The sequence below is a fragment of the Mastigoproctus giganteus genome, chromosome 1 (assembly GCF_048544385.1).
Source record: "Mastigoproctus giganteus isolate SK-2022 chromosome 1, ASM4854438v1, whole genome shotgun sequence".
Lineage (NCBI taxonomy): Eukaryota > Metazoa > Arthropoda > Arachnida > Uropygi > Thelyphonidae > Mastigoproctus > Mastigoproctus giganteus.
Window position 1 is genome coordinate 8,830,842 of NC_143575.1, and position 27,165 is coordinate 8,858,006.

Genomic DNA, 27,165 nt, shown 5'->3' on the forward strand with positions numbered 1-27,165 from the left:
ATGGTTGAAGAAAGTGTTTGTCCTTCAAGCTGCACAGACTAAATTTGTAGAAAATCAAGTAAATAACAAGTGAGATAGAGAAGATAAGAAAAAAAGAAATACGTCAGTTTTTCTGTATGGTTATTCTCACGATGTGAAGAATACAAGGTATCATTTAGGGAATCATTTTCAGTGATGAATGCATCTTTCATATGAGTGGAAAAGTTAATAAACACAATGTTTACCGTAGTCCTAAAATCAATACATTTTGCTCACTGAAAAGAATCAAACTCTGTATCGTGTTTCGCTGTGTAGAAAACACTGTTTCAAGTGTTGTGTTCCTTGATATGTAGACGAAAATTTTTTTCTCCAAATTTACGAGGACTACTCAGAGGGAAATGCTATGTTCCTGTTAGATGGAGCGTCTGCTTGTTTCCAACAAAGTATGCGAGATTGTTTGAGTGAATACTCTACAGATTGATAGATTGAATGACCACCTCTTTCTCTGCCCACTGGGATGTTTTACTTCATCCTATGTTCAAACCACCATCGGCAACAAATATGCTGAACTTTAAAAAAATCCGGATGAAAGAGGCTGTTTCTGGTGACATACTTAACATGTTGAAGTAAATGTGGATGAGTTGGAATCCAGGTGGAATTGTGTCTCGCACCATTGATCGCGGCCATACAGAGATGCAATAATTGGATCAGAGGAACGTAAATTTACACAGTGAAAATTGAATTGCATTTCATTTTGTTTTGAACAGAAAAAAAGTTGCCCCCTTAAAAGTGTTTAAATACATTTGATTTACTGTGTATGTACCTTGTAAATAATGCAGTAAACCGAAGGACGAATAGAACGGAACAAAAAATGAAGTGGAACATAAAGATTATGAAATGGAAAAAGAAATTGAAAATAGAACAAAACATCATGTTGTAAACCAGTGACCATATAAAATCGATTTATCGTGTCGACTTCACGATTGGTCCAATGTGGCTTTTTGGTGATGCGGAGAGGACCTACCTTAGAATTGATAGATATTTGTATTTTACCCCATCAGTGGATATATTTTGCTGCGAAGCGTTTTTTTTTTTTTTTGGACTCTTGTTTGATTATTACAGTGCTGTACTACCAAGTAACTATCGTTGGTGTAATGGTGTGCAGGCACTAGTGAAGGATGTTGCGTAATGGAGGAAAAAACTCTCATATTAGGGCCACTTGAGAATTACCTCAGCTACCCGTGTGTGTTGTCTGTTTTGCTGTACGTAAAAGCCTGGTTTCCGTGATAAAAAAAAAATCTTGCTGTCCTTGCCTGAGACCGACTAACTCAGCCACGGAGTGAAAAAAAAAAAACCCATAAAAGTTCCTGAAGTCAGTGAAGGGGTTTGAACCCTGGCCTTTTCCACCGGTGTAGGAAGGATGGTGATTATAACGACTGTTCTACCCGATCAGATACGTAACTGGAGAAAGTAGTAATTGGATTGCACATGTTCAGTTTGTCACAGTCCGAGTTTGAAGTCGCAGGCGTCTTTACCGGTGAATGAACTTCATGTGAAATATTGCGCAACATTTTTTTTAGTGTAATATTGCTTGAAAATTAAGTCTTACAGTGAATGTCATCAGAAATTTGTTGAAAATTTTCCTGAGTTCAAGTCGCGTCGATGATGTGAGGACTTTTTATGTGCCTTTTTCACAATGTGGCTGAGTTAGTCAGTTCCAGGCGAGGGTGGCACGGTTTTTCGTCCAGCAAACAGAAAATCGACTACAGGACACACAATTTTCACACAGTATGTACGGAGCAATATGGCCCTAGTCGCTGTTGCTCCCTAAAGCCTACTACTACCTAATACTAAGTGTCCACGCAAAACTACAATTTTCAAGATAATAAAGTTTTGTCATTGTAAATTGTAGATCAGTTGGGATTAAGGAATATCAAAGGAGGAGTGTTGTTATGCATAACATTTTAGACAACATTCGACAAACAATTTTGTAATCTCTGTAAACTCAGCATTAAAAAAAAAAAAAAAAAAAAGGAGAATATCACATGGTACAGTTCATTTCGCTGTACTGTTTCTTTGCCGTTTCCGTTTTGTTTACGTTTCCATTTGCCGTTTAGGTTATTGTTTCTTTGCCGACCCCATATAAACGTGGGAAGAAGGCAAAGATAAAGAAGACAGTTCATTTCGCTGTAAAAAAAAAAAAAAAAAAAAAAAAAACATCTAAAGCTTTTTCCATACCGAATCCACAATTGCATGAGTTTTAATTTAAGGCAATGTTAAAAGATTATGATGCTGTTACTTCACCGTGAAGGTATAAAATTTTGGATAAAATTTATTTCGAAACGAAGCATGGTTTCACCTTAGTGGCTAAGATGAGACAGTCAACAGTCAAAATTGGAGAATACGGAGCGCAGGAAATCCGTACACTGTTTGATGCGGTAATCTCCAAAAACGGTAGCTGTATCCATATTTTTTTTAAACAAATTGTCATCTGTGGTGTTTATCATGATATCACAATGCACTTTATTGCATTGCTAGAGGAAAATGAAAGAGACATGTGGCTCAATCTGCCATACCACACAGTTAACAAATGAATTGTTCCAAGAGTTTTTCGGCGATTTAATCATATCAGAAGGACTTTGACCACTTGGGTTTGCTGATTTAGCATCTTTTTATGGAGGCTAAAGCAGAAAGCTAACGAGCGCAATCCACGAATCATCCAGCAGCCCAAAGCCAGCTTTGAACATATAGTGAGGAGTGTATCGACACAAATTCTTTGTCCCGTCATTCTTACATGGTTGGTTGGTTGGTTGGTTGTTGGATTTTAGGAGCATCGGCGACTAAGGTCATGTTGCTCCGTGTATATTATCTGTTAATTGGGCGTGTTATGAGGTCGATTTTCTGTTTGCTGGGCGGAAAAACTCGTACATGATTAAAAGAGTGAATTCATGTATTCCAAACAACGTAGAACATACATCCACCATTGTTTATAAACTATTATTTGTCAATTATTATGATATAAATTGTATTTTCTTTTGATTGTTTTTAGACTTACTTTTAAAATGAACACTGCATAACATTACCCTCTTTCGCTACAGTAACAATGTTTCTTCTTCCATAATTATGATGGAAATAATAGGAGAGGTTATTGTTTCTTTGGTAGGTGCATAATAAATTTGCTTTTATGCATCATTATGCCATTTTAATGCTGATTAAGATTGCAGTCCTGCATTGCGTGAATGCATAATTTATTCTCTAACATCTTATGTTTACTAATGAAACCGTGCTTAACCACCTATTCCTTCCGAAATTCTGAAAATACGAATAAATCGTCTGGCAAATACAACTCCACCTGGCGTTAAACCACTAAACTAACAATAGGACAAATTATGCTTCAGCAAAACCCCTGCGAATTGTGACGTCACGGATGCAGCGCGCACACCTTCCCGACAGCATCGATGTCGACTGGGCCATGAGAAGATAACGCAAACAGCCGTAGTACCGGCTTTCCCACATTCCCTCTTAGCAAGGTGCGGGCCTGCCACACGAGGGATTTATTCAGGAGCAGGTCATCGCTGCTGAGATATATAAAAGGGTCCGGTTTGTCGGGTGTCTGCTAGAAGTGCATGAGTAGTGGTGAATGTATGTCTGTGTGTCAACTTTACGCTCTCGCTAGGATTTTAAACCGTCGTCTCGGATCGGCCATGAGGTTCGAGAGATCCTACTTATCAGGGATTTTCTTCTTTGCAATTGTCTTTCAAACAAGTAAGTACGCGCGTGTGTGTGTGTGTGTGTGTGTGTGTGTGTGTGTGGTATTAAGGCGTACCTAGTGTAAATATAGTAGAAATAGTTAATTTACTTTAACCTTGAACTTATATTTTTTATTTATAATTTAATTTATTAAATCCAGCTCTTCGATCATTTTTCTAATTACAAGAAGTTTTGTAATTTGTGCATTTAACTTCTGGAAATAGTCGGTAGGTTGCACTGAAAATCAGTCTGGTTTAAACCTGTTCAAATCTTACTCCATTATTGAGTTTATGATTTTTGTTTTCCAACTTGTGAGCGACTGTACTAGCAAAAACAAACCCGAATTATTTGCAGTAGATGCAAACCATAATAATTTATTCTTTCGTAGGAGCACTAATCCTACTAAGTGTTATTGGAGGGAGTTGATCACTTAACAGATGCAGACTTAAATATACTGTCGTAGAGAGAAAGTTAGGACGTGGAATTACTTCAGGAATTTTAATAATCCATTATTTCTGCATTTTTCCTCAATATGAGAGAGGAATGTAGGTCGCTTTTCAACCCCTCTGTGACGTCACTGTTAAGGGAGAGTCTTGTATTGTGCTGTTACTGAAGGCGGAGTGCTTTTAAATATTTCGCGAGCTGGAGCCCACCATAAACAAGTTTGAAATCTTCTGATGACATCATAATATGTCACAAAATCCCAACTTCTGATTTTCTTCTGTAAAAAAGAATTCATATTTAAATGTTAGAGATCTGCGATACTTACTTTTTTTTTTTTTTTAGTGAGGATAATGATTTTTAACTGAAGGGATTTCGCCCGAGATCTTTTAATTCTTATTCAGGTGAACGAAACCCTAAAGCAATTAACCTTATTAGTTTCACACTTTCTGATTTATCTGGTACACTGATCCGATAAACATCCATTTTTTCCCCCCGAAGGACTTCGGTAGCTGTGAATAACCCAAGAATATGAGGTTAAGACAACACAAGGCCATACTTATGTTGTTATTTATCCTTGTATGTTCATTTTCTAGGTTAGAATATGGGTGATCATTCATTATTATGCAGGTGCGAACCGATAGTAAACTGATACTGAAGGTAAATCTGATAATTAAAATGTTAAGAAGAAAGAAAAAAAGTTGTTTTATAGAATTATTTCAAGCAAATAACAATGGAGAATCGAGGATAATATGAGTTCCCGGTAAATGACAAGAAAAGTTAAGTTCAAATTAATTTTCCTTTTGAAATTATGCCGTGTGATGTAATATATATTTATATCAGCCATCCATGTTATGTTGCTTTTGCTGACGACTGTCTTTACGCTTGCGCACTGTTTACTTCATATTAAATATGTGACGTCATATCACAAGTTACAACAGGATTGCAGCCAAAAGATATTTTAGTAGAAACATTTCGCCGAAATTAAATTTTTCACGATTTTTAACTCTATTCATTTTAATTAATAATAAATTACAATTTGGTTTTTTTTGTTTTTGTTTATCAAACTGTAAAAATTAAAAATGCAAAAAAGTTGTATCTATTTTCTATATTATAATGAAATTGCTAAAAGAGGGAGCTGCGGACAAAGGAGGAAATGTCTCATAATATTATTTTATAAGTATTTCAGTTGAATTACGTCATTAAACAGAAGAGTGAAATATGAAATACGCGTTGTTAAAATTAATTGGATATAATTGAAATAAAAATATAAAGAAATCATTATATAAACTTCCTATAGGAAGCAGTAGGCTGAAAAGAAAAAGTAACACAAAAAAATGCTTTCTGGTGGTATGCTATTATGGCCCTTTACATATATTATCGTGCGTTATGTCCGCCTAATTTACATGATAATACACTCAATAGCTCAATTAATTGCAAACTTTACGGTTCGAGATTTCACCGCAGGTCTCTTATTAAGTGATAAATTAAATTTTGCCACCCCTGAATAGTTTGACTGCTATTTCTGTCAGAAACCTGCTCGACGGAAGCCGACCGCGCTTCTCAGGTAAAACTCGGTCTGTATTTTTGGCAGATTCACTATGACCTGACGCAAAGCGTGACTTTACAGCCTCCTTTCTTCGTGATAGGGTCTTTTTTAGGGTCGCTGAACTGCTGTTGCTAGGTAATGGGGGAAGAGCTGCTGTATAAACGCTTCAGGTGTTATGGGTGCAAAACAATTAATGTAATATCAAAATATAAACGTGGTTACAGTATCTGAATATCTGTGTTACTGTATTAGAAATCTTTCCTCCTCCACTGCAGGCCCCTATTTGAGCCAAGGGAATCTGCATAATAAGAGGGAGGTAATTGGAGAGCTTTTATAGAAGAGTATGGAATACGTGTTCCATTTATAAAGTTTAAAATACCTTATATTGTTTTCCTCTTTACTTATTTCAAAATCCATGTCGCCTGTCTATTCGCATTCATTTATATATACAGACGCCATAGCCGAGTGGTCAAGCGCTGGTGCATAAGTACCCGTGCCTTGAATGACCGGGGTTCAAGCCCGTGACTGCTAAATACGGTGCTGTTTCTTGTGAACTCCTCAGACCTTTTGATCGTCCCGGAGTATAAACAGAAAATTTATTTATTTTATTTAAGTGGCCAATTTATTAGCTACACATACCCTTTTTATGGAATGGAGCGTTTCTTCGGTAATAGCAACACTTGTTCGTACCATGCAGCTTACAGTAGGGGAGTAGATACATTGAGATGCCGTTTGTGTGCAATTCACTGCGAGAATGACCAAGACGAAAAATTTAAGGGACTTTGTTGTGGCATGATACTGGGCACGAGACGTAATATCAGATTCAAACCTGGGATTTTCATGTATGAATGTACCTTGATGCTTGAAGATTGGTCCAATAATTAATCGTACAAAATTACAGCCAACGCGGTTCTGTGATCGTTGATATGAGATGCCAACGGAGAATGACAAGACTTGTGCAACGTATCAGTAAAGCTACAATCAGTGAAATAGCAACCCAGTACAACAATGGTTACCAATGAGGTATTTCAGAATATCCAATGCTTCGTACCTTATCACAGGTGGGGGCATCGCAGTTATGATGGACTTAAGAATGTCAATATTGAACAATGAAGAATTGGAAAAACACTGCCTGGAAGTCCCAGAATATGGATCCATATTCTGAGCCTATGACATTATGTCAGGAATGCAGGCTGATGGTAATGGTGTACATTGGGGAACCTTGATAATGTTTCCCCTGGAAATTTCTTCCTGCCAGTCGCTTCGCGTCAGGGCGACACTTTACCTTACTGGATTGAGTATTCCAGTAAGGTAAAGTGTCATGTCACAACGCCAGAATTATACAGAACTAGTTCCAGGATCATAAGATAATTCAGCCTACTTCATTATTCCCCTCCCCAGATTTCAATCCAGAGCTGAGCATCTGTGCAGTGTGGTGGAAGGGACTCTTTAGAATATATACCTGCAGTCATCCAGTTTGCAACAACTGTGGGATGGAGTTGAGTCAACACGGACCAGCATACCTCTGGCACACTTTCACACCTCTTTGAGTCGATGATTCGACGAATCTATGCTGTTCTGACGGCTAAAGGGATGAGAGACTACTCACTATTATGTAGGTGTACCTAATAAAGTGACCACTGGTATACTCTCTATAAAAAAATAGGACGACACGTATACTCGAAATAGAAAGTCTGTGTTGATCCCAAATTCTTTCTGAGGATTACAGAAATTCTTCTTTTCATTCAGTTTTTCAGTAAATGTTACTGTCACGCCTTAGGACCGGTTCCCTTTTTTGGTAAAAAATCTTACACAAAGTGTCTTGTAAGCTGGCGTTTTGTCATAGTGAAGACCCCATATTCTTGGCAGAACATCTCATAAGTTACGATGAGCAATGATTTTTATTGCTAATCGTAATTTTTGTGATTTCTAGATTTATTTTAGATTCCTCAGCTCAGATCCTCTGTTGATAAGCTGGATTATTTATTCATCTGAGAAGAAATTCCATGACCAAGTACGGAGAAACTGTAACAGTTTCTTTCAAAATTTTCTTAGGCTTTCGCATAAAGTTCAAAGCAATCGTTATTTTACAATTGGTAGCTTGTTTCTTCTCAACAACTCATTATCCATTCATATCATCTTTAAACTCGACACTTCTGATCTCCTTCATTTATCCTGTCTATTTCTATTCTTTGTAACAACAACCCTCCCTCGCATGTATTCCCTGTAAATTACAGGTTAGAGAAATTCAAGTCCACCATCAAGTATCTTTAGACTACTTAACTGTGGATCAATACGCAAAGTACCTGGCAAACCTTTCACCACCTAGATGAATTCAGATGATTCTATATGCTAACTTAGAATTCACCGTCCCCCGCTCCACCGGAATCAACAAATTGCTTCGAAGAACATCCATATACTGAAGAACCCTCACTGGGCGAATCGATGATTCCAGCGTTGTGAACATTCTCCCTAGTCCGAGAATAGCTGGGAAAATTCACATCAACCGCACTGCTTCAACAGCCAGACCAGTCTATGAAACACGATCCCTGCGAACACAGTAGAATTTTTTAATGTTGTGGGCATAGATGTAAGAAAATTCTGTGATGAGGAATCGTATTGCTGATCCTAAGAGAAAATCACCCAATGGTGCATTTCTGATAGGTGGTTGCCTCCACTCTCGCTGTTTGAATTTTACTGTGTCAGAAAGAAGGTCAGTCGAAAGGCAGAGAACATACAATCGTAAAAGTCTAAGATTCTCTACCATTTCCAAGTAGTTTTCATTTTAGAATAGAGAACAGTGCAACACCCAAATTTTTATGCTCTATTTTAAAAAAAAAAAAAAATATTTTCCCGTAGTTATTTTGTGTATGCTAGCTTAGAATTCACCGTCTCCCCCCCCCCCCCCCAATCAAAAAATTGCTTCAAGAACATCCATATACTGAAGACCCCACTGGGCGAATCGATTATTCCAGCATTGTGAACATTGTTCCAAGTCCGAGAATATCTGGGAAAATTCACACATCAGCCTTAACAGTCTATGAAACACGTTCTCTGTGAACACAGAGTTTTTATCATTCTTGTGATTTTTTGTAAATTTTTAAGGGTCAGTCATGAAGTCTACTCGAAACGCTGCCTTGAGGTAACCACTTTATCTCTGTCAGGAAATGGCGACGTACGAGGAGAATTCAAAAAGTTTTGTCAAACATAGGAGGCATTTTTTCCATCACATTTCTACTTTAAAATTTCCTCCTTGTACATGTCTGTATTTTGCTCGTCAAACCACTCAGTCAGTCTGTTTCAGCTATTCATCGTCCACAAAATGCGTTCCACGAAGATGCTGTTTCAGTTTTCCAAACAAGTAAATATCAGATGGGCCACATCAGGAGAATGTGTATGCAGCAAAAACTCGAATCCCAGTTTAGCCACTATTTTTTCTGTTAAGTCACATCTGTGAAGTGAGACGTTGTCATCGAACAACACCACTCCTCGGAACTGCATTCCTTGTCACTGCCGCTTGATGGTTTCTCATAATTTTTTAATAGATCTATGTAGTATCTCTCCGTCACAGTTTTTACCCTTTTCAAGGAAATCAATGAGCAGTACTCCCCCGAGGACTATCAACAGAATCGTCCGAACTGAGGCTTGCACCTTGATTTTTTTAGAGTGGATGACCCAGCATGTTTACACTGCATGGTGGCGACTTTAGATTCCACATTAAAGTAGTGAACCCAACATTCATCAGTAATAGCAATTCGGGCAAAAAAACTCTTCTTCATTCGGAGTGGCACGCTCCAAAAGAGACCTGGCAATTTTCACTCTTACCTCACTGAGCATTCTTGGAATCCACCAGCAAGATACCTTTATCATGCGTAGTAATGTATCAAAGTAGTGAACTTTTCCATTTTTGGCTCGATTGTCAGCAGACTTCAGATCACACCTGCTAAAAAAGGAACAGAATAAGTTATATGGCTGAAATTTTGTACAGATACTACCAAGCCTATCTATTACCATACCTATTTGTACCTTTGTACCTAAATGTAGAGAGTGTTTGACAAAACTTTTGAATGCCTCTCGTACATGAGTATAACCCTGTATAAGATATTCATGTTATTGAAAACGTTAAATTATCTGTACATCCTCCTAGCCAGATGGCTGTTCAGGGTTGAAATCAAATTTTGGCAATAAACGAATAGTAGTAGTAGTAGGGTCTTAGCAGCATCAGCGACTAAGGCCATATTGCTCTTATATATTGTCTGTAAATTGCGTGTTCTCTGTGGTCTATTTCCTGTTTGCTGGACGAAAAACCCGAGTTTCCGGGAAAAAAACAACCCATGTCATCGACGGGACTCGAATAAATGGATATTCATACTACTACTAGAGTACTACAAGATCCATAATCTTTCGTGTTTGGGACTACAACAAAAAATGATGATGATTATATTGTTCTCATTTTCGTTTATAGGTTTCCTATAAACAATTTTAGAATCCAATTCCTTCGTGGAAATTGTTAACGCTCAAAGAATCCTGGGGTAGTCGCGCGAAAAAATCTCTCATTAGCTTTCTGTAACTTGACACCTACAAGAATAAGACACAAAACTTTTTTCCCAGTTCCATTCTGACAGTGTTTGAATTGTTATACTTCTTTTTGGATTGAATAGTGTCGTGAAGGTAACGCCACTCATCTCATAGAATTTATAACTTGGTATGCCCTGGAATTTTGGCTATTGTAGCAGTATCCTGGTCTGCCATTCACGACCTCTATTTTTCTCTTTAAATTGATCCCGTGAGAATCAGCAATACGAAACTTTCACATAACTAAGACATTCTTCTAGTGAATGCGAACTCCTCCCTCGTCAAATAGGGTCCATGGCCAACTGCTGCTTTCGGTGCGAATTGCTGTTTGTGGGGGGGAATATAGTGCAGTGTACTGTTCAGAAATGTTTATACATCTTTTGTATTCTCGTGTAAGTCAGCCACTTTGTATGGTTAGGAAATGTAGAATATTGGAAAATGTTTTTCACTGAATTATGAAATTCGAAGCTATATTGCTTTAATCGAGATAAATTTACTCATTAAAATATTTTTAAATAAAAAAACCAACACAATACCATTTTTTAATATTTTTCATCGTATCAGTTTCAGTTATAAATATGAATCAAAGTACATGACTTCTAAATGGATGACGTTTATAATTTGAATCGCTACCATCTTGAAACAAGATGGCTATTAGCAATGAAAGTAGCAATGTTAGGATAATCTAGGAAATCCCTCCTCCACATATACTCTTAATTAGATTTGGGGTTGGACAGTAGACAGAATTCTGAAAGAGTGATGCTTATAATTCGTTTAGGCCGATATATTGTTACAACATGGCCGAATGATTTAAAGGTACACCCGGTTACAGTAGCATAGTCCCCTCATATTTGGTTTGGATTGAAATGTAAATATTTGTATCGTTCCCCAGCTAATATGGAATTAATGTGCTGTATGTATATTTAAAAATGAGATGCCCTGTTCTTTAACAGAAACAAAGAAACCCTGAATTCATGTACCGAATTTCTACAACGCAGTCAATTCTTGGTGGGCGTATTTCACAGACGATGTATTGAATTTACGAATGGCCGGATATATGAGGGCGTTGCATGTATTGCCCATAGATAGGAATCTGTCTACTGCTTTACAAACAATGCGTATTGTAATTAAGTGAACAAAGTAAGGACATGGCCTCTTGGAGCTTTCTAGGCGACGCAGTGGCAAATCATTAGTCTCATTCTGTTGCATTTCAGTTGCGTAATGCCAGGTGGATGGCCTTGTAGGCTTTGCTGATCCGATGGTATCCCACTTAATTGACCGGGAGAAATTTGTTTGCTCCCTTTCTACAGGTTCTCTCACCGGAACATGCTGCCCTCCGATACATTCTACTTATATAAGTTACGCTCCAATCTCAAGGTAAAATGATAATTTTTTAACATAAAAACATTTCCAAATGTTCAGGCAGTACTCCAGGATTATTATTGACAAGCAGGGGAAGTAATCCTGTTATGCAAAATAGTCGATTGGCTGAAAAATGATTAGCATTTCCTGTTAAATTATAATTTTCTTACATACAGCATTTATTCTGGGAAGTTTTTTCCTCATGGAGGAATTTCACGTATAGCCCTCTTCACGGAAGAGGACTGTCGACTTTGATTTGAGTTTTTCTGGAAGAGGACCGGTTCATCACATTAGTAGCTAGTTGTTTTGAAGGTGTGTTAGTTTCCCACGGACATCTGTGATAGATGGTAAATTTTAGATAAACAACCCTAACAAAAGCGAGGAAGAAATCATGTCGATGGCAAAAAGCAAAAGCAAGAGCAACGCTAAAAAAATAAAAACTGAGCACAATGTCCCTGCGAAACTAACACATTTTCAAAACTAAACTTCCTACTAATGTAATAAACCGGTTCGTTGCCAGAGCAACGCTGATCACATTAAAGTGTCTTCTCAGAGGAAGACTATAGATTTAGTATACAAGTTGTATAACAGGTCTACTTTAGACAGTGTATAACATTCTGCCATGTTATACACTATCCATTCAAAAATATTGGGACATTAGTAATGTTGAAATAAATGGAATTCCATTAAAGACATTAATAACTTGTGCGCCCACCTTTGTCCATAATCACATCAATGATCCATTACGGAATACTTCGACCATTTCACTATATCAACCAACTGAAAATTGATACCATTCATCCTCCAGTGCAGTCAAAGGGGCCTTACTGTCCTTGCAATGATTTGACATTCTGGCTCATTCAAATGGTCGCCATAACTTTTGCTGCAGAACTCTGGGATGAGTGTCCTCGTAGGGTAGCACAGTTGGAATAATCATTATCCTCCCCACACCTGGTGGAAAAGACCTGAGTTCAAATCCCGTCGATGACGCGAGGAATTTTTATGCGTCTTTTTCACAGTGTGGCTGGGTTAGTCGGCCTCATTCATCGTGTTTTCTTCTGGAAACTCAAGTTTTTCTTCCAGAAAAGAGCAAATCTACCGCAGAACACAAGCAGTATATGCAGCGCAATAAGGCCTAAGTGTTGCTGATGCGCCTAAAATCCAGTAACACCAATTGGAATTAGCTTCTTCTTCTTCTTTTTTTTTAAAAATATGATTGAATATTGAAAAATCTTCAGCTATATTCTTTCGCTTTCTTGGCCACCGTACTAAGGTGGGTTTTGAGTAAGATTTTTCGACATATAGAAACAACATTCTGTTATAATTTTTGTGGTTCTTGTCTGTCAGAAGATAAAATTTGGATAATTTAATGTACCGTCGATTTGAAATGCCATGCACACCACACATATAATCGAGACGGAGAGCAAGCGAAACAATGCAGGTTCTATTATGAACTAATATAGTTACATAGCTCTTAATTACGTGGTAATCGATAACACAGGTCAACAAGTATTGTTGACCTGTGATGTGGGAGTCAAAATGCCACGATGGCGATTGTTACTTTTGTAATGTGAATGTCACTGGATTCTCAACGAAGAATAAGCACAAGAGTGTTTATCCGAACTTGGATTCAGCGATGAGACCAATCCCTCCAATGACAGTATGCCAACGTCTTCACAGCATGGACTAGATTCGTTAGAAGATGAAATGGAATGCGATTGGCGATGACCGGAGAACTTCAGCCAGATCTGTTTACCCAAGGTGAATTGAATGACCTCATTATAGATCTAGCCCGAAAAATAAAGCCGAACTTCTCGCCTAGATACTTAAAGCAGAACCACCTGGTTAAGAAGCACGTCAGTGTCTTACTGTCAAAAAAGAAGCCAAGTTGACAAATGAAGGCTGGTCATCTAGTAATTCAGCAGGCCACTGGGATCGATAACCCGTCGATGGCTTTTTTGAGAGAACTAAAAGATATTTCCGTCCTTTGTCTCCTAAAAATCCATGTCGAACTCCGCACTTCGAAGGAGGTCGTATGGCACATACACCGATGAGCCAAAACATTATGACCACCTACCTAATATGATGTTGGTCCTCCATGTGCAGCCAAAACAGCTCGTACCCGGCGAGGCATGGACGCTACAAGATTTCTAAATGTGTCTTGTGGTATCTGGTACCAACACGTAACTAGCAGATCCTTTAACTCCTGTAAGGTCTGTGGTTGAGACGCCGCAGATCGGAGATGCTGTTCCAACACAAACCACAGACTCGATGGGATTGATGTCTGGGGACTTTGGAGGCCAGGACAATACCTGGAAATCTTCCTCATGTTCTACGAACCAGTCTCGAACAATCCGGGCGGTGTGGCATGGCGCATTATCCTGCTGAAAGATGGCACCGCCAGAGGGGAAGACCGTTGCCATGGAAGGGTGTACCTGGTCAGCAATGATGTTTAGGTAGACACTAACATACCTTACATCAGCAATGATGTAAGGTATGTTGGTGTCTAACGGCTCCTGAGATTTCTCCCATCTCCGCGAATGAGACAAAAATATCGGGCCAAAAATTTTGAGGTATGTGCTATGAAGTGTGTTGTACCCTTTGTTCATCCGGTCAATTAGCCTCCGGGCCCCTAGTGGGACCCGACGTTACCTCACCTTGCCTCGGGGAGGGCTGATCGGGTGTACAATTCTTTCTAAAGTACTCTGTCAGGCCCTACCACCTACTTTCCTGGGATTTCAATGGCTAGGACCTAAATAAATGGAGGACAACTATGAAATTAGAGTAGACGCCAGGGAGGATACTCAGTCGCTGTTTATAGAAACTATAAGGGGACAATCGCTGAATGATAAGTTTTCTAATAGGTCGGGTATAAATTTTGATGTTTTTTGAATTTTGACATGTGGGACAGACGCTGTGTAAAAAGAAAGTGTGTGTGGGGGGGGGAGTTGGAAGTAGGGGGTCGACAGGGAAGATTACCCCGGTTTGGCAGTGGGGCATGCCCCACTGCCAAATCCACAAAAATATAAAAAAATAGAAAGAAAAAAAAGAGAAGGGAGGGGAGGAGAAGCTCTTCTCCCCCTAGGAAAAGAAAAAAAATGGTTCCGCTCAAGGGAGTGCGGAAGTAAGATCGCCCATTGGGCAACCGAGTAGCAGCGCTGCTCCAGGCAATTCAGCGCGGTCGACGAAGCTACCAGATGTATCTGGGGTACACAGCCACCCCAAAGTCATTAAGTGGGTCAAGTCCAGAGTATGGTCGCTGAAAGGACGTACACAGGACATCTTCAGAGTGGTCTTTGTTCTGGAGTCTGAATCAGTCGTTCCGGACTGTGTTGGTGCCCCATTCATGTGTGTGACCGTTGGTCAGGTTCCATGATGGGATTAGATAAGAACTGGCATGGGACCAGAGTCCCGACTTGGTAGTTGTCGCAGGTTTATCTTAAGAATTTTCCATAATTGGTGAGGTCTGGTTACTTTTGACTGGTGTTCCAGTCTCTGGACTTATGGGGAAGGAAGGGTTCTTCTTCCAAAAAGCGCCTGGGTAAAAGAGGAGAAAACGTCATACGTTTCTTGAGATTCCAAGAGAAAATGCTCTTGGTCTTTGGGGTTGAATTGGATTCTTGTGATTAGGATGCACCAGGTTCAGTGGGAGAGCTCCCCCCAGGGCCTGAAAGGCATGAGTGCTGACCGTGCGGAAACCACGGGAAGTGGTCAACCGGATTATTCTTTGAATGGTGTCCAGTTTTCGTTGATTGACAACTCTGTTGGCTTTGCTGAACCACACAGGAGCAGCAAAGGTGATGACAGGTATAAAAATAGTTTTATAGAAGAGTGAGGGTTCTTCTGTTAAATCTCCTGTCCTTTGTATTTCTTGCGATCATTGCAGGGTAGTTTTTGATTTTTCTCTGCAAATACTAAAAATGAGGTTTGAAGACAGATTTGAGTCCAGTTATAGACCTAAGTATTTCAGTTGTGTGTCCATACTGATTGTAGTGTTTCCGATCTTGATTTGTGGAGGTCGATTTGGGTGGAGGTGTCCTTTCAAGAGAATGGAGCTGGTCTTGGTTGCTGATATTTGCAGATTATGATGAGCGGCCCATGTCGGGAGGGATTTCAGGCGCTGTTTCCGGCGGTTACCAGGTTCTGCTGTTTGCTGCTTAGGACGAGATCGTCGTGATGTTTAGGTATTTATTTATTTATTTACAAAAATACATAAACAGAAACACTCTCTATTTACAATCATTCGAACATGTGTAAGAAACTCCAGCAGAAAGTGGAGCTTGTTTTACAAAACTGTAAAACACAACAAAACTCTCAAGACTCAAAAGTAATGCATGTATGCTGTGTTTTTTTTTTTTTTTTTTTTGTTAGCGCATCGGCTTCTGTGGCCATAATGCACCTCCCAAAGTTTTTGCATTTACTCTGATCCAAGCCCGAGGCGAGATTCAAACCCGCAACCTTTGGGTTGCCAGGTAGGCATTTTACCCACCTGGCTAGCCCGGTCGGCGCATGTATGCACACACAATGACATTTATGTATGCGTGTGTGTATGTATGTGGCCTGCAAACAGGGCCTGAAATGTGAGCAACCAACACCTGAGCAACTGCTGCTTGATGCCCGTCCCAAGACACCTGGAGCCGTGTATAATGTACTATCTGCGCCTCAGCAGTGCGCTAAAATCCCGCGTCCACTGGAGATAGTGAAATACTAGTGGATGCCAACAATCCCGTACGCAGGATTCCCAGTCCTGAGCACCAGCAGAAAGAAAAAATAATAATAAAAATAAATAAATTAAATATATAAATTAATAATAATAATAATAATAATAATAATAATAACAGTGTTTGACATCTCTGACAACCTCAGAGATTAAAAGAATTCAAGTCCAGGGTGACTGGTAGGTGACACAGGGAAAAGTTCAGCAAGAGCTTGTTGAATTATCCAGTGTGGTGAAGCATCTAAATTCTGCTGAACACGTCGTTGGTGAGGATTTGAAGGGCTTGAAAGTTAGTCTCATTTTCAATTAAGGCTTTAAGATTGACTTCTGAGATGTCAATCATTAGTGCTTATTCACTTCGCGTGAATAAGCACTTTAGGGGTTTTACGGTAATCCAACCTGTTTTTTGAAGATGATTAGCTTTGTTTTTGTGTTTGATATTTTTAATTTATTTGTGAGGGCCCAGTTTACCAGGACATCCAGGAAAATCTTTGCTCGGTCCTCAAGGGTTCTCCTGGATCTTCCTGCAATGCAAATAACCAAGTCGTCTGCATAGGCGAAATTGATCCAGATGATTTGGTTATTTGCATTGCAGGAAGTTCCAGGAGAACCCTTGAGAACCGAGCAAAGATCCAGGAGAATGGAGAAAGAAATGGGAAGCCAAAGTGGCCAGATGGCTGAATGTTACTCACAGCGTTGTAGGTAGACTGTAGAGGTAGTTCTAAATCAGGTAGCCTGTCTCTCAAAGGCTTGTCTGAAGCCGTCCTCTTCTTACCCCCACGCGAGATAGCCTTTATCTGGCCAAGCATCATAGAGAATTGAGTGTGTTCAACATGGCAACTTGTTTCAGAGCTTTTTGGATCTACAGGCGGGTTTTGTATCCAAAGTGTCTGTTAAGGGCTTCAGGATATGGATCTTTATGCACGACGATCAGTCATCTGCATTCTCCTGACCCCTATAAACTAATGAGGCCTTTTGATCTGGTGCAAATAGTGTATTGACTGGATGCAGGAACAATGGACCATGGCACTCGTCACCAACAAGCTAACGAGACAATTTTCACTGGAGTCATCGACGCCATTTCATCTGGAAGAAACCAGATTCAATTCCGCTAACGTCAGCGAAAGAGACACGTTTGGAGGTGGTGGCTTAATTGAATTGGCTGAAATCACTGTCGATGACTGATCTCTATCTGTTTCTGCGATGGAAACTTTCACAGCTGTGAAGTATATCTGAGACCCTTGATATTTGTATTCAGTCTTTTGTAAGAGGGAGAGTATAGCCCATGTGAAATGGCTAACTAGATCTCGAGACCTCAATTTAAGGAGCATGTTTCGATTGAGGAGTCAATATCGCGTGTGTATTGGGACTACGGAGATGGCACGCAGTATAAGGGTATGTTTCCATGAATTGTAGTAGTAGTAGTAATAAGGTTTGAGGAGCATTACCGACTAAGGCCATATTACTTCGTATATACTGTATGCAAATTGAGTGTGTTCTATAGTAAATATTCTGTTTTCTGGACGAAAAACCCGATTTTCCGGGAGAAAAAAACAACGCTGTCCTCACCTGAGGACAGCGATTAACTTAGCCACGTTGTGAAAAAGGCCCATAAAAATTCCTCACGTCATCGATGGGAGTCGGAACTTAGGTTTTTTCCACCGGGTGTGGAGAGGACACCGATTCTACCAACTGTGCTACCCACGAGGTTTTCCGTGGATTATCAGCACGCCATTTTTGGCCGCTCATGAATTTATTTTAAAAAATTGTCCAGCATTTGCACATTGTTAAGACACACTGAAGCAGTTATGTCACTGACTTTTGGTGGTAATCAAATAAAATGTTTTTAATTGTATGTTAAAAGAATTTTTAATCAGTAATTGGCCGCGAGTAGTGCGAGTATTGTACCGCGCTACTTACAGCCACCATTAAATGTATTAGCAAAATGCTGCAGAAATATAGAGCTCTGGTAATCAGCTTTTTACAGAAATAATGATTGTTTTCTTGCAAGTCTGAGACCATTTCAAAAGCAAAGAGATGTAAGGAGACTGTCTTGTTTAAGAAAGACTTTGTCAGTATTGGTAATTGTCTTAAAGTAAATGACTTCCTCGCTCTTTAACCTAGAAGCGACAGTCCATTAACTGCACACCACGTAATTTAATCATTGAAGCGGTACAAAATCACATCAAAACCGGTGTGCAAGCAATATCTAATGCTCGCCACACCTCGCGGGAATTCTCGGGAGTACCATTCGCAAAGCCTTGTGGGCAAGTTTTCATGAATGTCAATATCAGAGTAAATATCTTCATAAAGGGTACAGCTTTATCAAAGTTGCCTTGACCATGCACAATAGGTGATGATAAGATTGCTAAGGATGGAAATTGGTTACTGGCCATCCTGTGGATGGATGCGGTGTTGGTGTTGTTTCATTTTAGGCGCACCGGCAACTAAGGCCATGTTGCTCCATATATATTGTTTGTGTTTTGAAGTAGATTTTCTGTTTTCTGGAGAAAAAACCATACTACCCTCGCCTGAAACTGACTAACTCAGCCACGTTGTGAAAGAGACCCATAAAATTCTTCCCGTCATCGACAGGATTCGAACTCAGTTCTTTTCCACCTAGTGTAGGGAGGACGGCGATCCTACGAAGTGTGATACCCACGAGGGCAAGATACAGTGTTGGATATGGTGCGGCATTACATCAGTTTTTATTATTGGATATTTTATCACTGAAATATGGTCAGTTAATGGAGACAGATATCAGAGCCCTTTTGAGAATAAAGTTATCTCTTCTTTATGCGAACGTTCTCCTCTTGATGAAATAACATACATGCGAGATGATTCTACACTTACATTCAAAACCATGCAAAGGCATCGTCATGTGAAGACTTTTAAAAGGCCAAATTTGACGAAACACATTATCAGTTGACATTTTCTTTTCTGCTTCCTTGGCCTGCTACATTTCGTGACCCATCCCCGCTGACTTTTGGTTATGAGGTTATTTGAAACATCAAGTGTACAGAGATTTCCCAACTTACAAAATAGATCAGAAGCTGGTCATGAGGTCGTCACAATTCCAGTTGGCATGCTCAAGGGAGCTCTACATTTTAAGAGCATCAGCGACATAGACCATATTGCCCCGTTGTGTATTATGTCAGTAAAAGTGTGTGTGTGTGTGTGTGTGTGTGTGTGTGTGTGTGTGTGTGTGTGTGTGTGTGTTCACGGCCGATCTTTATATTATGCAGGATGAAAAACTCAGAATAACTCACAAGGAAACCCTACTCCCTCCACCTAAGATCTACTAACTAGGGCCCCGATTGAAGAAATCTTTAGAAATTCTCGGGTCATCGATGGGATTCGAACCCAGACCTCTCCAAACGAGTGACCAGTGATGAAAAAAAACTAAAATGTTACTGCATTTTGCATTTTTATTTTTTGTATATTTGAATAGCCAACTATTAATTTTTTATACTTTTGTTTATCTTAAAGACTTCCGACTGTATTGATAACTATTAGGCAGCGTACGTATTGCCTAACTTGTTTAAGCGTAGTTGGAAACGAAATTACCACAAATTGCATGCCAGGCTTCAAAAATTTCGTACCGTCGAAGTTATTAAAGTAGTGTTTTCAATGACTATGTCTTCCCCTTTTGGTAGCGCAGTTGGTAGAAACACCGGGTGTAAAAGATCTGAGTTCGAGTCCCGTTGATGACGGGAGGAATTTTTATGGGCCTTTTTCACAACATGGTTAAGTTAGTCGGTCTCAGGCGGGGCCAGCTTTTTTTTTTTTTTCCTTCCCCGGAAACTTGGGTTTTTCGTCCGGAAAACAGAAAATCGATCTCAGAACACACGAAATTTACAGATGTACAGGGAGCAATATGGCCTTAGTCACTGATGCTCCTAAAACTCTGCAACAACAAAAACACTACGTGTTTATGCGCATGAAATTTGGTAGAGAGGTCCATAAGGATAATCTAAATAAGTCTTGAAATTTTTATTAAGAATCGGAGTTTCTGTTCTTATGCAATATGAAAATGTAAAATTTCACAAATCTAGTTGTAAAATTTTTCTATAAAATCCGTTCAGTGGAGTCGAGTTGTTAGATTCAGATGGACAGTACTGAAGACAGTTGACTCTTTGCGAAGCCACCTAAACCATTTCTTGGTGTAGCCTATAGTTTTCGTTTTTTTTTTTTTTTTTTTGAGCCAGGAAAGACTTTATAACCATGTTGTATATGCAGACAACTTAAAATAAAGTTTTAAAAAAAAGCGGACCACAAATCTACAACAGGTAGATTATAATGTATCTTTCAGTTCCAGTAATTTTCCGCTACCCTAATTATATTTACACTTTTGAAAAATGGCCAACAGAAAGTTGGAGGGATTAGGATCATCATCCTGAATTTCTTCCTCGTTAACGGCAGTAATGATTTGGTAGATGATTTTAATTACGACCAGGACAGCTGTGCATTTTAAAAAATAGGGAGAGGAAGAATACACTCTTAAATGAGAGTGTATCTTAAAAGGAACATAATTAAGGACTAGTTCTTATGGAGGGAGAAGCAACAGCAGATTGAACAACTCGTGTCAGTACTCGTAAAGTGTCTGAGTTGTTTAGGATGACTGATGACTACCGAAGTTAGGACGGTTGGTGGACTCAGTCCGATAGTAACCGCTTTCTTGTGGGGTGGGAGGAAGGGTTTGGGAAGATATTTTAATTTTACATGATTTCCTTGCTTAAGCAATGCTCATTATAAAGACTCTTAGATGATTTACACTTTAAACATGCGTGGATACATCTAGTTCAGAAAATTACTGTTAATCAAGGGAGTTGAGACGCATTGTTTCCTTGCTGGATGTGGATTCGTTTCTGCCACCATAATTGCATTGTTGAACAGACGCTTTGCATTATGAGTGGCACTTAAGGAAATTCCGTCTTTTGATTTACGTTTATGTACTCGCTTTCGACAAATCCCTCACAAAACTTCCTGTTTGATTTCATGCCTGGCTGGATGCATTCCCAAAAGTCGAACAAAAACTACATTTTTCTTTATCCACCTATCTTTTTTATCATCCACATTTTTACGTCGCTTGGACGTTTTGTATCGGAGGTCAAATGTCACGGTCAAGGTCGTCGATTTGACTATTACTCCGACAGTTCCCTGCGCCTTGTGAAATGTCTCTCTCCGCGTGAGAATAGGCGAAAGGGGATAAAACGTGACAGTTCCGAAAAGGTTGAGTACCCATTTGTATTTGGCGGAAAAATCAGCAACCTCTTCTCATTTTTTTTTTTTTTTTTTGTTCTCATATTTTCTCGCATGCACGAGGCCTTTCTAACCAAGAGAATCTGTCGATAAACTTTTAGTAGGTCACTGGTAGCGACAGGGAAGGCCAAAAACCCACACGACTGTTGTAAAACCCGACTGATAGCTGAGCAGTTTGAGAGCTGGCAAATAAAAGAGTTGTTCTCGGATTTACATTAGAATGATTATATTCACAGATTCCCTGCTTTGGGATGGGATCAGGAAAAGGTCACGTATTCCTAGGTGTCCTACTTCTAGCGACTATCCGTGACGAGTTAGTTTGACAAGGACCATTAACTGGTTGTTTACCAACAGTTTGACTGGTGTAAGAGTTATCCGTCATAATGCTGATGCCAAACAGTCGTAACCATAGTTGATGTTCACTGTTTTAACTTTAGTAACTGATGTGATGGGAAAACTTTTCTTCTCGTGTTGCTTTCAGAGTAGTGCGCATGAGTATGAAAGATGACCTGCAAGTCGGAGAAATACGTGATCGGACTGAACGTCGCCTTGTCGGTGTATCAATAGGTGTCATCGGGAGGCAAATGATCTCTCTCAATCGTCGACAGATCCTTTTGACCTCCGATAAACTTCCTAAAGGCACAGATCCCCGACCTACTTGCACAATTAGATACCGCTGGTTAGCGTTGTGTGTTCATATTCGACACCACTCTTTGGGAACTCGATTGTGTGTGTTTTTTTTTTTTCTTTTACTCCCCCTCTGTTGCACAAAGCACTCTGACCCCTTTTGTCTCTCTCCAGCCTGTAATGTCTTACTTTTGTTGAACGGATGAAGGTTGGAGATTGAGTTGGGCGTGCTGGAGGATCTCCGTAGAAAATAATCGTGTCTTTGACCTAAAGGAAGCTGTAATTCTGAGAATTCTATTTCTGTGTTAAAGAGCAAGTGTGAATTAAAGTTTTTCTTTGCGGTGGGAGGGGAGTATATCTGAATACCAAAGAAAATAATTAAACTGACCTTAGCTTTTTTTTTTCTTTTTGCATTTTTATTATTATTACTTATATATATATATATTTTTTTTTTTTTTTTTTTTTTTGCAACAGCCTTGAATAGTGACAAGAAAAAACCAGAGACAAACCTTCTGGGTCGCTACTCCCTAGAACAGCGATGGCGAACATTTTCTGGCCTGCGTGGTGTATCTGCCAAGATATGCCAAGATATGACGGATACACCATGGTGCAAAAAGATGTGGCTGATAGACTATAAAACAAATAAATTTGTCTTCAAATAAAAAAATACTTTATAATACCAACTAGTTATGGGTGGCCACATGCCTGGATATTTTCTTGTACGTGCAGATTTCGCTATCGCTGCGACTGGTTGGTTTTTCCTGCTCTGGAATTTTTTCGATGACTTCCTAGATAGTTGAAAGGCATCTTGAGATGCTGCAACGTACCAAAATAAAAGTACAAAACACAGTCCCAAGCGAAGAAGAAAACCCTCGTGGGTAGCACAGTTGGTTGGATCGCCATCCAGAATTCGAACTCAGGTCTTTTCCACCCGGTGTGGAAAAGACCTGAGTTCGAATTCTGTCCATGAGGTGAGCAATTTTTATGGACCTTTTTCACAACGTGGCTGAGTTAGTCGGTCTCAGGCAAGGGTAGCATGGTTGGTGTTTTTTCCCGGAAACGTGAGTTTTTCGTCCAGAAAACCGAAAATCGACCACAGAAAGCAAACAATTTACAGATAGTACACACTAAGCAATATAGCCTTAGTTGCTGATGCTCCTAAAACCCTATTACAACGAAAATGAAAATGAAGACGTTTATGATCAGTAAGTTGATCGCGAAGTTTGTTTTATTCAAAACAAAACTGCTAAAAGTGGAAAGTTGAGAAACACTGCTGCAAAATACGAGGAGACTGGGAAGGAGTAAAATTTGCCCTGGATTATCTTATATAAATGAAGATTGATGCAATAAAGCATTATATGTTTAAGAGTGTAAGTATTCTATAAAATATTGGTGTAAATACACCATAGAAAACTCTTAAACGAAAAAACTTACGTTTGTAGATTGAAGAGGCATCATTTTATCAACTATCGAGTTGTCATGTATTGCACTACTTCGAATAAGTAACACTTCATTAAAAGAGAAGACTATTGTTACTTATTCTCTGTGGGCACCACCACCACCCATATATTGTGTGATTATTATCTTTACAACTGGATTGTCATGTCTGCAATACCAGGGTGCCTGCCCACCCACCGACGAAGGGCCAACAAGCCTTGAAACGGGGCCGTCTGGGTGGTGGTGGTGCCCACCGAGAATAAGTAACAATAGTCTTCTCTTTTAGTGAAGCGTTACTTATTCGAGGTAGTGCAATACATGGCAACTCGTTGTGAAGGAGGAGCACAATATGAGATACAGATAAAATGATGCCCCTTCAAACTACAAACGTAGTTTTTTCGTTTTAAGAGTTTTCTATGGTGTATTTACACCAATATTATATAGATTATTATTATCATACAATTAACATTAAATACAATTGCAGTCATTTTTCTATCATCCAAGATATGGCTTAAAGATCATGAAACAGATTTGTCTTCAAATAAAAATATTCATTAAAATACATTTCGAACAAATCTTTCGTCTGATTTTGTCATCACATTAAGGCTGCATTTTTTATCTTATCATTTGATCTGAATTTCTCCTACGCTTTTTCATCATTAAAAAGAGATCGAAGTCGCAAGGTGACTGATCAGGCTAAAATGACTGATGTATTCAGTCATTGTAGCGATATGTAGACTGGCTTTATCGTGGAAAAAAAAAAAAAAAAAAAACCGCGTGTGTACCCTATACGCACGAAAGATATTTTATGTGCAAATATCTTTGAGAAAAATCAGAACCGTTTTAAAACCGAATAGCTAGAACCGAAATTACGAACGATGTAACGTTTTATGCACACGCCCCGCTTCATACTCTACTGAATCAACGTTTGGAAGAGGTTAGGCCGATAGCCTAATTACCCATTTGCTTGTAGCCATTTGTTGAATATTATAATTGCAACAATACAAGACGATACAAATGACGTCATTTCCGTTTTATAAAATCGTGACAAATTGGTTTTACTACAGTCCCAGATTAAATAGGTGCCGCCAAAGATATTTACACATCAAAAATCTTTAGAGAGAAGATTTTGTCGCTTATTTCTTGTAGATTGTCTGAGACAACGTGTAGATTAGACCACAATGGTGACCAGCATTGATTGTATTCTAGGAAATCAACAAGAATATTACCTTTGTCATTCGTAATTTTTTTGGTGATAGTGAATGTGCGTCCCTGTTTCATAATGGAACGTTTGCTCATTGGTGGTTACGATGCAATTCAAAAAGTCATTCCATACCTCTGAAACTCAAATCGCATTACCTTTGGGGACCAATCGACCATTGATTTTAATGAACCCTAGGTTTTTATGGATTATGGCGTCAATACTAGCAACAGGTGTTAATTTTCAACGCTAATTCACTTGCCGTTCTTCACAGTATTGATTGCAGTTGTTGGATCTGTTTCGTGGCCCTCGGTAGAATGGTACTTTGGTTATTAATACGAATTGCTAAAAGCGACAAAACTATTGCTATTCGTAGAGCGCCCGTTATATGACGAATATTACGTAGTTTAAGCGAACTACATTAATTACGTGATTTTAAAAAATAAGAAATAAAATACGGTTACATTTAACTTAATAAACTCACAGTTTTCCACCAAAGTCCAATTATTTCCACAAAAACGAAAAAAGAAATTCAAAATTTGATAAATGCTATTGTTTGCGCTGAGATAAACTGGTAAAAAAGTCGGTTCTTTATCGATGACTCTTAGAATGACGCATCTGACTGGGAAGTTTCTGAGAAACAGAAGGAAAGACACGCCGTGTCCACCCCATTGACAACACCCACAAACTACATTGCAGCCTCTGCCCAACAAGCATTACATATGACATGAAAATCTATATTTAATGCTCTTTAAAGCATATTGCGAATTCTATAACACTAAATTGTCTGTTGTTAGAGAAAAATATTAACCATATGATGCAAAGGTTGTCATTGTGAACTCTGTTCTGTTCGTACAGTGCTTTCCCTTACTGAAATACGCTTCATCCAGCTGTGCTCCGCAGCTCGAATTCGTCACCACCCGGTTACTTAAATTTCCATTACTCCCGAAGGTCCCTCGCTTATAGGAAGAAGTAAAAGTAAGGAGAATTTTGGTAGGGTGAGTCTTAGAGAAGTTAGATGATTGGTTGTTATTGTGGGGTTTCAGGCACATCAGCAATTAAGGCCGTACTGCGCAGTAAATAAATGTCTGCAAAGCGCGTGTGTTTTATGGTTGATTTGTTGTTTTGCTCGACAAAAAATCCGAGTTTCCGGGCGGGAACCGTGCTACACTCGCCTTCGACCGACTAACTCAGCCACGTTGTGAAAAAGACCCATAAAAAAATTCCTGGCATCATTGACGGGATTCGAACTCAGGTCATTTCCACCCGATGTGGAAAGGACGGTGATTAGACCATGTGTTACGTTATTAAGTGTGCTGCCTACGAAGTCAAGGAGTTGTAATGTTCTGGATTAAGACATTGCAATCGAAGTCTTGTAGACGGCTCATCCACTTTAGGAGACCTTGTCACTCTGTGAAATTATAGTGGTTTCACCACTTCTCTGGAAGAGTTGGGTTCGAATCCCATTAGAGACTGGAGGACTACACCCTCATAAAGACATAATGTTCATCGTAATATGGCCTTGTGTTATACAGGGTGTTTCAGTTAAACGTTTCAGAACTTCTAAGAGGGGTAGGGTACATCCTGACAACTCGAAATCATATAGCAATGTGGGGTCGGAAATGCTTTCCTGAAGCAGTGTTGTACACAGAAGCACCATAAAGAAAAGAGACCGTAAGTGAGAAATCGTTTTAATAATACATGAAAAGAAGCAAAAAGGTACATGGATTAAAGTAAGTGTTCGAAGTTTCTTCCACGGGCTACAATGCACGCCTCACATCTCCGACGCATGGACATCCGAACATTCTGGAATACTCCAGGCGAATTTCGAATTTCTTCGGCAGCTACTGCGATTCTTGCAACCAGCTCCTCAGCATTGTCAACAGGGGTGTCATAAACTAGCGATTTCATATGACCCCAGAAATAAAAATCAAGACATGATAGGTCGGGTGACCGAGCAGGCCAACGCACGGGACCACCACGTCCGATCCACTGTTGACCAAATGTGACATCCAGGTAGTTACGAACATCTCCGCTATAATGGGCAGGGGCTCCATCGTGTTGGAACCACATTGTCTGTTGCGTCGATGCAGAAATCTGTTCATCTCTCAAAAGTTGTGGCAATACTTGCTGCAGAAAGATCAAGTAGATAGGTCCGGTTAGACGACACGGTAACAGGTAAGGTCCGATGAGGTGATCTCCCATAATACCGGCCCATACATTGACCGAAAATCGAATCTGTGCTGCACGACGTCGTATTGCATG

The 27,165-nt window shown here is 39.4% G+C and overlaps 1 protein-coding gene across 1 annotated transcript in view; it reads left to right on the forward strand.

Annotated features, from left to right (window-relative positions):
• Positions 1–3,495: 3,495 nt before the first annotated feature.
• Positions 3,496–27,165, forward strand: part of LOC150090535 (chitin deacetylase 7-like) — a 47,082-nt gene continuing 23,412 nt past the window's right edge. Inside the window, exon 1 of the mRNA XM_090371367.1 lies at positions 3,496–3,744. Within this exon, the coding sequence (XP_090227493.1) occupies positions 3,606–3,744 (139 nt within the window). The 5' untranslated portion in view covers positions 3,496–3,605. The remainder of the gene's footprint in view (positions 3,745–27,165) is intronic.